This window comes from Dipodomys ordii, unplaced genomic scaffold, assembly GCF_000151885.1.
Source record: "Dipodomys ordii isolate 6190 unplaced genomic scaffold, Dord_2.0 Scaffold41, whole genome shotgun sequence".
Classification (NCBI taxonomy): domain Eukaryota; kingdom Metazoa; phylum Chordata; class Mammalia; order Rodentia; family Heteromyidae; genus Dipodomys; species Dipodomys ordii.
In genome coordinates, this window is record NW_012267257.1 from 12,884,394 (window position 1) to 12,898,337 (window position 13,944).

At 42.1% G+C, this 13,944-nt stretch overlaps 1 protein-coding gene across 1 annotated transcript in view; it reads left to right on the top strand.

Moving 5' to 3' along the window:
• Positions 1-12,850, top strand: part of Agxt2 (alanine--glyoxylate aminotransferase 2) — a 34,366-nt gene extending 21,516 nt beyond the window's left edge. The window contains exons 9-14 of the mRNA XM_013018618.1: positions 635-727; positions 2,235-2,367; positions 4,020-4,111; positions 5,009-5,158; positions 9,744-9,842; positions 12,018-12,850. Coding sequence (XP_012874072.1) covers positions 635-727; positions 2,235-2,367; positions 4,020-4,111; positions 5,009-5,158; positions 9,744-9,842; positions 12,018-12,137 — 687 coding nt within the window. The 3' untranslated portion in view covers positions 12,138-12,850. The remainder of the gene's footprint in view (positions 1-634; positions 728-2,234; positions 2,368-4,019; positions 4,112-5,008; positions 5,159-9,743; positions 9,843-12,017) is intronic.
• The last annotated feature ends 1,094 nt before the right edge of the window (positions 12,851-13,944 follow it).

The window sequence follows — 13,944 nt, forward strand, 5'->3', positions numbered from 1 at the left end:
GGGTCTTTTATTGTTCCATATGAATTTTTGGATTGCCTCTTCTATTTCCTTGAGGAATGAGGTTGGAATTTTGATAGGTATCACATTGAATTTGTAGATAGCCTTGGGAAGTATTGCCATTTTCACGAGAACATGTGCAATTTCAAGGGAAGCCTTTCTTTCATCTCAAGATCCCTTTTTCTAAATCCTACATTTTTTTAATTTCAAAAAAAGAACAAATAGGGGCTGGGAAGATGGCTCCGTGGTAGAGTGCTTGCTTGCATGCATGAGGCCCTGGGTTTGATTCCTCAGCACCACATAAGCAGAAAAAGCTGGAAGTGGTGTTGTGGCTCAAGTGGTAGAGTGCCAGCCTTGAGCTGAAGAGTTGAAGAACAGCTCCCAGGCCCAGAGTTCAAGCCTCACCACCACCACCGACAACAACAAAAAGAACAAATATGGAATTCTTTTTCCAGAAGGCATAGCATGAGAATAACAGCCCTTCTCTTCATGTATGGCTGAAGCAGCTCTTCAGGCTGTTTAGAAGATGGCCAGAATTACTCCCTGGTGATGACAATAATGATGTGTCCTCATTTTTGAAATGCTGTGAAATGGCTTGTGTTGATGCTACAGTACTTCTGGTTTTGGTCTTTTGCAGGGGGTGAATGGTGTCATCCAGTACCCAAAGGGCTTTCTAAAGGACGCCTTTGAGCTGGTGAGAGAGAAGGGAGGTGTGTGTGTTGCAGATGAAGTGAGTATCAAATGTAAGGGGGACAATTTAGAGTTGGGGGCACATATCAGACACAGAAGGAAATCTCTTTGAAAGTAGCAAGGGCAGAAAGTAGCAAGGGCATAAGTGTGTGGCCTTAAACTAAGGAAAAGATTAGCCAGTCAGAACAATATAAATGGAAACATCTGAACTGATGGCTCTCAGTGAATTGGGCCAGGCATAGATGATGCCACTGCTGTTGCTCAATGTACTTCTTATGATGATTATTATCTTTTTGATGGATGTTTTGCGAATGCTGACTAATCATATAGAAAATTTAATTTCATATCTAAATGTTCACCTTAGGTTTTGCCAAAACTATGTTAAGCAATCTGGTAGCATCTACCCTTTTGGACCAAACTTGCCTGGAACTGATTGTTTTTGTATAAATAAATAATATGCTAGCTTCTAAATTAGAAAAGTGCTATGTTCAGGAATCGTTCCTATGATAGCAGACTTGAGGCAGAGCTGCTGCAATAAGCACACAGTAGCCCAAGGGAACTACTTGGAAGAAAAGCTCTCTTGGGCCGTGGGAGCTCTAACCCATGTGGTTAAAAGGGATCTGCTTACCTATAATTGTGCTGTTTGAGTACACCATGGAAAGCACCCTTGGTCTGCTGAAAATAGTGGCTGGTCCCTGGGGCCACTTAAAAGTCCTTCTGACTCAACTGGTAGGATCCATTGTGATCCATACTATTAAGTGGTGAAACCCCCCAAGGATCTGTCTTGCTGGGTTCAATGTTATCATCTTTGCCTGAACAATTTTCCTCAACTAAAAATTCCCTCCAGCTGATGTTGGGCTTCCCCTTCCCCAGAAATATCACAATCATTGGCACTGTATGTGTAGGCAATTCTCTGTTATACCCCGATGCACTTGTGCTTCCGGGGTAGGGCATAAGGCTTTGACCAACCTCCTCCCGCCACACCCATCTTTTCCTTCCCAACCTGTTAATAAACCGAGCCAGGTCTGAATCATTTTGAAATTCATTCTACTGGGGAAGAAGACAAACTTTGACCTTGGGATGGGCACATAGAAACTACCACTGTCAAATTAAAAGGCAGGTAGACAGAATTCAAAGATACTCTGAAATGCAGAATTTTCTGAGAGATGTGATTTCATGATTTTCAAGAATGCACTTGGAGATGCTTTCCTGCAGTGCAATCTTGAGAAGGACAAGCCTAATGATTAGCTAAGTGAAGTTGATGTTGACTGCTTTTAAGCAGAGAGCGCTCATCCAGTGAGTGCCCTCCCCCCGGGTAACAGATCCAGCTGCTCCACGTCCTGGGGTGTCCTCAATCTGTCCAGCTACGTACCCAGTTCTATAAAACCTACCATGGAAGCATGGAATACCATTCTACTCAACTTAGTGCATGGAAGGGAGGAAGGGAGGGAGGGAGAAAAGAGAAAGGGAAGAAGGGAGGGTAAAAATCAAAAAGTCTTGACCATGATCCATTATTTATTTGAACACGTCGGCTCTGCTTCCGTCAGGTGCAGACAGGATTTGGAAGGTTAGGATCTCACTTCTGGGGTTTCCAAAGCCATGGCGTGCTGCCGGACATTGTCACCATGGCTAAAGGGATTGGGAACGGCTTTCCCATGGCGGCGGTGGTGACTACTCCAGGTAGGACCTGGGGGCTGCATCTGCTTGTGCTTGCTTCTGCACAGGCGTTGGTAGGAAGCGCCTGGGCTGGACCCTGTGTGAGTCAGAAGAGATGTGATGCGAGCCCAAGCAAATGCAAACCAGAAACTGCCTGTTGCTGTAGGGAGAAGGGAGGAAGGGCAGCCCAGCTCTTTCTCCTCTGGCTGTAGGAAAGATGAATTCTCTCATCTCCTCAATTAAACACAGTGTAACACACAAGCAAGGGAGAGGAAAACGTGCTATAAAATCAAACTAAAACCCCCAAACTTCCCAAAGTCATATTCTTCAAAGAGACTTTTCCATGGTTGCTTTTGTCTCCCCATGGCAATAAGCCATAGACAACAGGGCCAGAAGCACAGATTTCTCTGGGGACATTTCACCAGACAGCCAAGAACAAGGAAAACTTGTCCACAACACTCTAGGGAAAGCAAACACAGCAGAATTTTACTTCCCGTTTTAGTGGAAGGCTTTCAGGGTGCTTTTTTTCTGTGAACCACTAACTACTGAAAATCTTTAAACTCTTGTATTTATATTTCTTATTAATAGCTATCATATTTATAAGCCACTAAATAATTAAGTGCCTTATGACATCTACATATTTATTGAATTAATAAATCTTTAAACTCTTGTATTTATATTTCTTATTAATAGCTATCATATTTATAAGCCACTAAATAATTAAGTGCCTTATGACATCTACATATTTATTGAATTAATAAAGTTATAAAGATATGATTGGGAAAAGAGAAGTACAAGGTACTACATATAACTAACTCCAATCCAGAATTATATTTCTATATCCTCATGTGGCATTATTTTCCTGACATTTCCTTCTGAGTCACAAGTGGCCTTTAGAAACAAAGAGATGTATTGCATCAAAAATTCTATACAAAGTCCTATATCATAAGCTTTAAGGTACTTTCCAATTTTTACAACACAATGATTTTGTTACCAAACTTCCCATTGGGTAATTAAGATATTGTTTTCCTTACCCACTGTATTAGATCAGGCTGGGAAAACAAGATACCAGAGTGAATGACTTAAACAGCAGACATTCCTGTTCTCACAGATTAGAAGGCCACAAGGTGAACAGCAAGGTCCCACAGTGCTGATGTCTGGTGGGGCCTCTCTTCTTGGCTTGCTACCTTCTCATTATAAGATCACATGGCCTTCCAATGTGCACAGAAGGAAGAGAGACAAAGGAACGCTGCTATCTCTCCTTAGTATGACACCAACCTTACTGGACTAGGATCCTACCCTCAAGACTCATTTAAAATTAATTACCTCAGGCTGGGAAGGTGGCTCCATGGTAGAGTGCTTGCCTTGCATGCATGAGGCCCTGGGTTCGATTCCTCAGCACCACATAAACAGAAAAGGCCGCAAGTGGTGCTGTGGCTCAAGTGGTAGAACGCTAGCCTTGAGCTGAAGAGCTGAGGGACACCACCCAGGCCCAGAGTTCAAGTCCAAAATATAGTCACATTACAGGTTAAGACTTCAACATACAAATTTTTGATGCGACACGATTTCATAGCATCCACTACTAGATGAATAAAGAATGAATTCGATATGATGCTATGTCCACATAATGATGGTAGGAATTTGTCATTCCCTTCACCTTTATTTCCCTCTCCTAGAGATTGCCAAATCTTTGGCTAAACGACTGCTTCACTTCAACACCTTTGGAGGGAATCCCATGGCCTGCGCTATTGGATCTGCTGTGCTTGAGGTTTGTCCCAGCATTAACTCCATTTGTGTCTTAAAATTGCCCTTGTTGGGCCACACAGATGATTAGAACTCCATCACCTTGTGTCATTAAAGTAGAAAGTCCATTTGTTCTTCATCAATATACATTTGTTTTCCAGTTGTTACTCTGCATTCCTCTCTTTTAAAGATCTAGTTTGTCTGCTTGATGCAATATTTGGTAATAAGCTTTAAGGTACTTTCCAGTAACTCACATATAAGAACTCCCAGTGTTCCTCTAGTTAAGTCTTAGCACTGATTTTTCTTTTTTGGCTGGGTACTGTTTTATAGACCGTTAGTAACTGCTATCTCTCTTTTAAGTTTAATGTTGATCCTGTATTTTTCTTTATTTTGTAATATTGTTATAAATTGAAGGACCAAAGAGAAACTAAATTTTGTGTGATTATAACTGGTTCATCCTATCGCATTGATTTAACGTGATATTTTTCTGTGGGGAAAAAAGTGGTTTTTAATCTTTCTGATAAAATGCATCATTTGCTTAAGTAAATAAAACACATTTCTAATGCCAGGCACCCATGGCTCATGTCTGTAATCCTAGCTACTCAGGATGCTGAGATCTGAGGATTGTGGTTCAAAACCAGCCCCAGCAGGAAAGTCCATGAGATTCTTCTCTCCAATAAACCACCAGAAAACTGGAAGTGGCGCTGTGGCTCAAGTGGTAGAGCACTAGCCTTGAGCTGAAGAGCTGAGGGACAGCGCCCAGGACCAGAGTTCAAGCCCCATGAGTGACCAAAAAAAAAAAAAAACATATTTCCAGAAAAATATGCAGAATGTTAGTAACTTTGTAGGGAGAGAAACTCAACTGGCCAATCAGGAGTCAGCAAGAAATTTATCTACTTAATTTTTTTTGGTTGGTGATCAGGTGATCAAAGAAGAAAATCTGCAAGAAAACTGTCAAGAAGTTGGCACCTACATGTTACTGAAGTTGGCTGAGCTGAGGGATGAGTTTGACATCATGGGAGACGTCCGAGGAAAAGGTCTCATGATCGGAATAGAGATGGTGCAAGGCAAGGTAGGTCCTGGAGAGCTGCTCTCCCGGCTGCCGAGGCCACAAGGCATTAAAGGTAGGGAGTATCCACTGAAAGCACACTTTGCATCCTGGGAAAGGAAGTGCAGGCAGCATAGCTCAGCACTGCCCTGGAGGGGTTCATAAACAAAATGCTAACAGGTTGTGGGGAATTCTAGAGGAGTGTGAGAGCATTTGGAAAGAGAGACTGCTAGTACTCTTGCTAGCTAAAGCAAAGAGCGCAAGCAATGACCCAACACTTGGAAAGGGAGGAAAGGGAGGAAATTGCTTTGGAATGAGGAGGTGGCCCAAGAGTGAAGGAATTGATGAAGGGTCAGGAGAAATCTAAGGTGAAAGTTTGGGGTGAGTGTGTTAGAGATAAACTGGGTTCTGTATTTGCTTGCTTATGAATATACTTCACTCAGAAGGGACCAAGGAGGAATGTACTCCTCCGAGACCTCAAAGTAATGACAACATTTGAATGTAGAATTACCCCTTCCAAGATCACTGTTCCCATCATCACCCTTCTCCCCGCATCTGGCCTCAACACCACAATAGTAGCTGTTAGTTACTCCTCCTGGCGATTCCCTCCTTGCCCTGCCTCTCAGATCCTTCTTAGCTTATTTGTTTCTGTTACTGTTGGCTCTAGAACCCATGCCAGGAGAAACTGTGCCTTGAAACAAAGATGAGTCTTCTAAGGAAAAATAGAAGAGAAATCCTGACAAAGGTTGGAGTTTCCCAGACCAACCTGGTGATCTTAACTCTTGTCCATTGGGCTGCAGCTTTCCCTTCGGGATGTCTTATGATCTGGTCCTTACCTGCCATCCTACTATAGATGTATTGATGCTTAGTTCTTTTACTATTCAGGCCAGACCATGGATATCAGACTCTTGCATTAATATCACACAGCAGACCCAGTACAAAGCTGCAATATTTAAATAAGCTTTGAAAGTTATGGGAAGACAAAAGAAATGAAAGTCCTAATGAGACTTGCTAGCTCATGAGCCAGCTGTGGCCCAATTCAAGGTTATCACTCTTCTCCCGGATCCAGTGAACTTCCTCAAAGATATCTAAATTGCCCAAGTCTAGGCTTAAAAGAAGAAAATGGGTGAGGAGGATTAGGGCTATTTCAAAACCCAAATTCTTCTTACACCAAGTCATATCAGAGAAACTTTCTCAGAGTAAAAGATCAGAATACTCCCAAATGACCACTGGTTCAGAACTAGATAAATCATAATCCATCTCCATTACCATGACATACAGAGCTATTTGACATAAAACAGGATTCAGATTATATGGTGGAGAAGGTAAGCTGTATCAGATAAGCATGGATGCCACCCAGATTTAAATCCCAGGTGATCAGTCCTTGGTTTTCCATGGTGTCTCCTCCACGTCATTCTGTATCCAAATGCTGCTCCAAGTGTGTCCTCTGCCGTGGAACCTGCCGACTCCTCCCGGTCTCTGCCTGAGGACATCCTAGTCTGCCCCAAGGCCCACACACATCCTATGTACAACTTATCTTTGCTTCTCCCGGTGTCAGGGCCCCCACCCCTTGGAGGATTCCTCAAGCATTGATGGTCCAAGGAGCTCTTTGGAAATAATCCCCTCCACTATCTCAATTCATGCCACAGTAACCCAATTCCATAGACTGAGAAATTCATAAACAACAGAAGTCAACAGTCACCAGTCTAGAAACTAAAAATTCCTAGATAAGGTGCCCTAATCAGAATCTGTGGAGGGTCTGCATCCTAAGGGCACAGAAGGCTATCCTCCTGCTGTTACCAAACTGGACAGAAGGGTAAAGGGATCTCTCTAAGCCTCATTTAAGAAGACATTCCCCTTAAGGGTAGAGTAAACCACACAGGACTATCTATTTCCCAAGTAACTTGCATGATTGAAATCTAATCATAAGCAAGCAAGCAAACAACAAAAGTCAAAGTACCCTTAACTTACTCATCCCAGATTTTCACCTTAGCTTTCTCCTGCCCTTCTTTCAGATCCAACCACTTCCCAAGGCCCAACTGCTCATATCATCACACTGATGATTAGATTTCAACACCTGAACTTGGAGGATGGGTGGGGATGTTCAAGTCTATGGTATTATCCATATGCCTATGATATTATCCATCATGTGTTTACTGAAAAGACCTTATTATTCCAAGAAAGCTTAGCAGCCAGGAGACATAGTTGGCCAGTGTTTATGTTGGTGGACTGACTACAAGCCTCTAGCAAACCTCAGATGATGTTCATGGAGTTAGAGCAGCCCAGAACTTTCCTATAGTCCTGTCTAGAATAATCTAACATGGGCACTCTCATCCAATATGGCTAAGGATGCAAATTGGTACAGTCTTTTGGACAGTGATACATCTAGATGTATAAAAATTTGAATGTCTATACATTTGGGCTTTAAAATTCCACTTCTAAAATGCATCCTAAATAAATACTCATAAATATGTGCAATAGCTACAACGAAGGATATTTGGAGCAGCTTTTAACTGTAAAAATATTAGAAATACTAATCTTAATGCTCAATATTAAGAAAACAAAAAGCTACTGAGAAACAATGAAATAGTAAGTAACCTTTAATACAACTAGGTCCAAAAGAAAACATTTATTTAAAATTATTAAAAGAAAATTGTAGAACATTATTATATTTAGGGATATGTACCCTAAAAATGTACATATCCATACATTTTCATACACAGTGTGAAAGAACATGGTTCACACTCAATTATCAATAGGAGGTATACTTTGGCAGAGGATGAAGAAAGGGAAGTTTTTATTTGTTTTTTATATACTTCTATATTACTTGTTTTATTTAATAATCATTAATGACTTTTATAATTACTTAAACACAAGTGCACATTGAAAGAGTAGTCTCCAAGAAGGTATGTAATACACTTAGCAAGAAGTTGAATTATCAACATGGCTACCTCTTTAGCAAGCAGTTGGGACATGGGTATGAACACAAGTGCCTGAGCACCTTCATGTAGTTCTGACTACAAGGCCCTTTGAAACTCATGGCGGATTCTGGCCCTTCCTCTCACTGAGGAATACAGACAAGATGTCCAGTGGATCACAACCGTGGATGCAGAAAGTGGAATCAAATGGGCCAGAGACCAGGGGGAATGATAACCCAGACCAATGGTGGGTGAGGCCAAGAAAGCTCCTCTGCTCCACATTCATAATGGGGGAGGCCCCCAGCAGCCCACATTTCTCTCAGGAAGCCTTTCCAGGTTAACCAGGCCCCTCCAGCCTCTGATCTCTAGAATCATATTGAACTTATTTTCAGTCCTAGGAATTTGATTCTAATTTTTTTAGTCTTCTCTCTCCAATAGATGAGAATCTCTGGGCAAGCAGGGATACATGATAGAACTTAGAGACAAGGAGAAGAACCTAGTGTTTCCCCAAACCCAGGTCCTCTCTTAGCCAGTACTGAAGGTTGGAGTGTTACTTTCTGTATTGTAAAACTTGAAGACAGTCAAAAACTGTGAGCGTCTCTTGAAAGTCCAGTCACAGCTTGTGTACTCCGACACCAGCACATTCCAAGGAATCAGGGATTTGGGGAAAAAGTGGATCTGGGCTTGGTGGAGAAAGGGAAAAGATGTCAAGGCCCAGAAAGCCATGAATAGACTAATAAATCAGGTCGCATTGGAGGAAGCTCTTCTCTACCTGCAGGGAATGGTCAGCAAACAAGCATCATGCCTTGATTATCTAACACCAGAGAGCCACGCCCATTGCTGATGCTAGTCTGGGGCAGAAAGAGGGAAGATCAGGACAATTTCAGCCCTGACACCGAAGAAGCATTTCTAAAACACAGATCTTTAACCCTGTCTCAAGTCTAATTCAGCCTCATGTAAGGCCCACATATTTGCAGGGTGAAAGGCTTCCAGTTAATGAAGGTACAAGCTGACTTGAAATGACTGTGTGAAAAGGAGGTATTTGTGCTCTCAGACTGAGAAAGCAAAGAGTGCATAGAAAGGACAACAAACACTACCTCGATGTCACCAAAGGATGACTGGCATGCCTGACCACCCACATAGGCGACCAACACCAGATGCCACGTATCTGACATAGCCTCTTGCTCACCTTTTCTAACCCTGGACGGTGAAGTCTTGGGAGAGAAAGCAAGCAGAGAAGATGAGAAAAGTTGGACCTAACCCCAGCTCCCTGGCAGAGCTGCAGTCCAGACAATGCCCTTGTGCAACTGCTAAGCCACTTCCTGGACTTTGAAGTTAGCTCTATCCATGGGCAGAACGCAGTGAGACATTAAAGGGGATTTCAACATAGAGCAGACTCCAAACTCAGCTATTCAGGAACCAAATTCCCTGAGTAGTCATTAGGAGAACCAAGATTCCCTGGCTTTCTGCACAGAACTTCATTATGTCTTTGGAAATTGGGGGTGTAATGCAATAAAAACAAATTTTTTTAATAACACCCTTTTTAAATCTAGTCAGGCAGTTAACCACTTTATTTAATTACAGGGACATTGGTTCCTTGAGTTTTGTTTTGTTTTGTTTATACTTGAGAAATAATGCTTCTAACCATTCAAACACCAAATTAGAAACTTTTTTTAAAAATCTATTCACAGATGAGCCGGCAGCCTCTTCCTGGTGATGAAGTTAGTCAAATCCATGAGGACTGTAAAGATATGGGGCTTCTTTTGGGCAGAGGTGGCATATATTCTCAGGTAAGAGAGAGGCTGGTTGTCGTGTGCATGTCTCCTTGGTGGGCCAATGCTGGTGGCTTTTCTTTCTCATCATGTTAGGGGACCTAGCCACCACTTCTTCCAGAGATAATGCTTCAGTGTAATCAAAGAAAATGATAGCCACAAGGGGGTGCTGTGGTAAATGGTTTGATTATAACTGCTCTGTAGAGAAGATAACAAGCTGTCCAGCCAAACCAGATGATTTAAGTATGAGTGATAATAGAATCATAACACTCATGAAATACCATAACTTGTCTCATGTGTGAAATAATTCTGAGACATGTTAGAGCCAGAATGGCCTTTCCTGTCCTATCCCTGAACTCTTTGTGCATTGCTCAGTTTTAATATTTACCTGGGACAGCCCAGGCAGGCCCAGATAACCCTTTCAGGAGAGGTGGGCCACCATCCGAGGAATGGTCTTAGTGCAGGAAGGAAGGAAAGAAGGAAGGGGGAAAAAAAGAAAGAAAATTAAGGGAGAACCAGGCAGTGGTTGCTCACACCTATAATCCTACCTACTCAGAAGGCTGAGAGCTGAGGATTGCAGTTCAAAGCCAGCCCAAGCAGCAAAGTCTTATCTCCAATTAACCAACAAAAAAATGGAGCCATGGCTCAAGTGCTAGCCTTGAGCAAAAAAGCTCAGGGACAGCACTTAGACCCTAAGTTGGGTCCCAGGACTGTCACAAAATAAATAAATATTTTAAAACAGGCAAGCATAGCTTGTGCTATTCAATCCTCTCCTCTTGCCCACTTTTTAACATATAAAAACGTAGGATACATGGTGCTTGATTGCCAGGTTTTTGGCTGGTGGCATACCCTTCTGCAGAAGTATATTTTGCCCTTCTGAGACAATTCTTTATTTTCATGCTTATCATTGTGACCCCAGTGGTTCTTGAGAGTGCATTTATAACATAGTGTTCCACTTGACAAGGCTTCACACGACACAAGCGTCCAGACTCCAGGCTGGCTATGCCCACCAGCAGCCCCTGTCCAACAAGAACAATCAGACACAGGTAACAACAATACAAGATTGAGCAGGATTTGTGCACCAAAAGGAAAGCAGAGGAAGTGCAATCTACACACAAAGGGAAGGATCAATTAAATCTAAATGAAATGAGCACTCTGCTAGATAAATGGGCAAAGCCAGGCAGACAAATTCACACAAGGGCCTATACTCTAAAAAACCAAATATATGGGAAAGTCTTCAGCCTTACTAGTAACCATAAAAATGGTAATAAAAATTATAGAGTATCTTTTTGTGACTATTAAAATAGTAAGAAATACTATGATACAGGATGATTGTACCAAGCCATGGGTTACAATGAACTGTTTCAATACCTAAATATGTTGAGTAAGGTCTAAACCCAGGGAGGCTAACTATCTCTTCTATTATCTTCTTGGGGAGAGAATATTAAAATTCTTTCTTCATGCTCTTTTGAAATACATAGTACATTATTGCTATCTATAGTCACCATTGAAAACACCAGAACTTCTTACTTCTAACTGTAACAATACTTTTACTGAACTTGGGGTGTGGTTTCAAGGATGGAGGCCAAATCCTGTGGATAATTTTGGGAGTAAAACACACAGAAAAGAGGTATACAAAAGGGCCTAAGATAACAGTGGAGATGGTAGAAGGACCGAGATGAACAGATGACTAAAAGAAAAAGAGCTGGCTGCAGGTGACTCATGCCCATAATCCTAGCTCCTCAGGAGTCAGAGATCTGAAGATTGTGATTCAAAGCCAGCCTAAGCAGAAAAGTCTGTGAGACTCTTATCTCCAATTAACTAGAAGAAAGCAGAAGCAGAGGTGAGTCTCAAGTGGTAGAATGCTAGCCATGAACACAAAAGCCAAGAAAATAAAAATAAATAAGTAAACAAATGCCCTGAGTTCAAGTGCCAGTACTATCTCACACACACACACACACACACACACACACACACACACACACACACACATACTGGGATAGATTGTGCAAGGGTTTGTATGGGAACTGGCAGATGAGCTTGTAAAAAGAGAGGGAAGAATTCAGCCCAATCAGAGAAACCTAAGGAATGTAGCAAAAAACAAAGTTTGGGGTTCTTAAGTTTGGCAGGATTCCTCAGAACCGTATTTGCTCTTCTGATGGTTGGTTGTTCTATGTTCCTCTGTCTCCTCAGAGTTTCCGAATTGTGCCCCCAATGTGTGTCACTAAGAGAGAAGTGGATTTTGCAGTGGAAGTATTTCGTTGTGCCTTAATCCAACACATGGAGAGAAGAGCCAAGAGGGAAAAAATATAAATATGAAACCCCAAGCTACAAGAGCTTCTCACTTACAAGCAAGATTGAATTGGAGGAATTTCAAAACCACTGGTACGAAGGGAAACCTTAAAGCTCTCTTAAGTCATTGTAAGACATGGTTTGACTGTTTCTGGGCCTGATTTGTTAAGAGAGCTTTGTGATCTCAAAAAGTCCATCCTTCTGGAAAACTGTCTCCATCCTGATCTCCCAACAGCAGTCCTAACTCATCCATATTAGCCTACCATAATGTGATTCCCTTTGAATGAAGTAGTTTCTGCATGAATATGTAGTATTTGGCCCACAAGCCTTAAGGAAAATCTTTTGGTGGAGGCACTTTTGGGGAAAGGTTTCTTCCCCTTCACTCTTCAGCTCCAGGAAAAACAGCATGTCCTTTCCCAGGAAACATCTCATGATGTGCTGAGATTCTTGGGACCTATCAGCCATCATGGTGGGACCATGAGAATACAGCCTACTTGCTGAGGTTGGGAAGTGGAATGCTGAGTGGTCGGGAATGCCAATGAACTACTCTCACCATCGTGGAGCCGCTCTATCTCTCAGCCTCCTGAATTGTGACATAATAAATTCACTGTTTTGCAGAAACCTTTCTAAGTTCTCCATGCAGCAGTCCACAGCATCCTGAGAAATGAAGTAGTAAATGCCTTAAGAAGATAATTGCTTCCCACCTTCAACTCTCTTAAATGGCTTTGAGAGCCTTCTTTTTTTTCTTTTTTTGTTCCCACTGCAGCCATCCTACCCTGTTCTAAACTTTAATTTCTTCTATTACAGAAGACCCCATGCAATGCACAGAATTCCCCAAAACACATGGTTTCTTCATAGGAATATATCACTTGTCTTAGAAATCAAGATTTTTTTTATTAATTTGAGGTTTTAATAACAAGCTTGGTATAATTACAATAAATGAGAAAATACTTTTTTTGCGGGGGGGGGGTATCCAATCGTGGGGCCTGAACTCTGGGCCTGGGCGCTGTCCCTCAGCTCTTCAGCTCAAGGCTAGCGCTCTACCACTTGAGCCACAGCGCCACTTCCGGCTCTTGTCTTTTTGCTTATGTGGTGCTGAGGAATCGAACCCAGGGCCTCAGGCATGCAAGGCAAGCGCTCTACCACTGAGCCACCTTCCCAGCCCAAATGAGAAAATACTATTTGTCATAAGAGAAAAAAAAACATAAAAACGAAGCAAATACAAGAAGCAATAGAATCCATCACTGGAGAAACAGGATTTGCAAATCTTCTTGCCCGAGGCCTGTTCTCTATTTGTTCAAAAAGGAGACAAGAGAATATTTGAGAAGTGTGAAAAATATACACGCGAGTGAGTCCTTCCCTGAAACAGAAAACAAAGAGGTCCTGGGAAACTACAAAGGAAAGAACTTTCTCAACATGTGATTGGTTATTTAAAGCTGTGTCCTGGTTTGTAGCCACATCCTAATTGTCTACCCCTCTGAGGTGTCTCTTCTAACACATCCTACATCTCAGATCTGTTCTCGTCAGGCATTGGAGTAGAGATAAAATTCCCTCCCCCTCACCCCCTCTGATAAGGGCAAAGCCCCATAGCAAGGAGCTAAGTGCCTTCTTTATCCAAGCACAACAAGCACTCCAGAAGTGCTGGGTGCTCTGGCAAGGTCACTGAATTAGGACCAAATGACTTGAATCTCCTATCCACAGCCCTTCCACTTAATTTGCTAGAAATGACTTGGAGCAAAGCCTTTGACTCCTTGCTCTCCCTACCTTCTAGAACTGTCTTAGATAGAAATCCAGTGAACCAGTGAATATAATCCTAGCTACTCAGGAG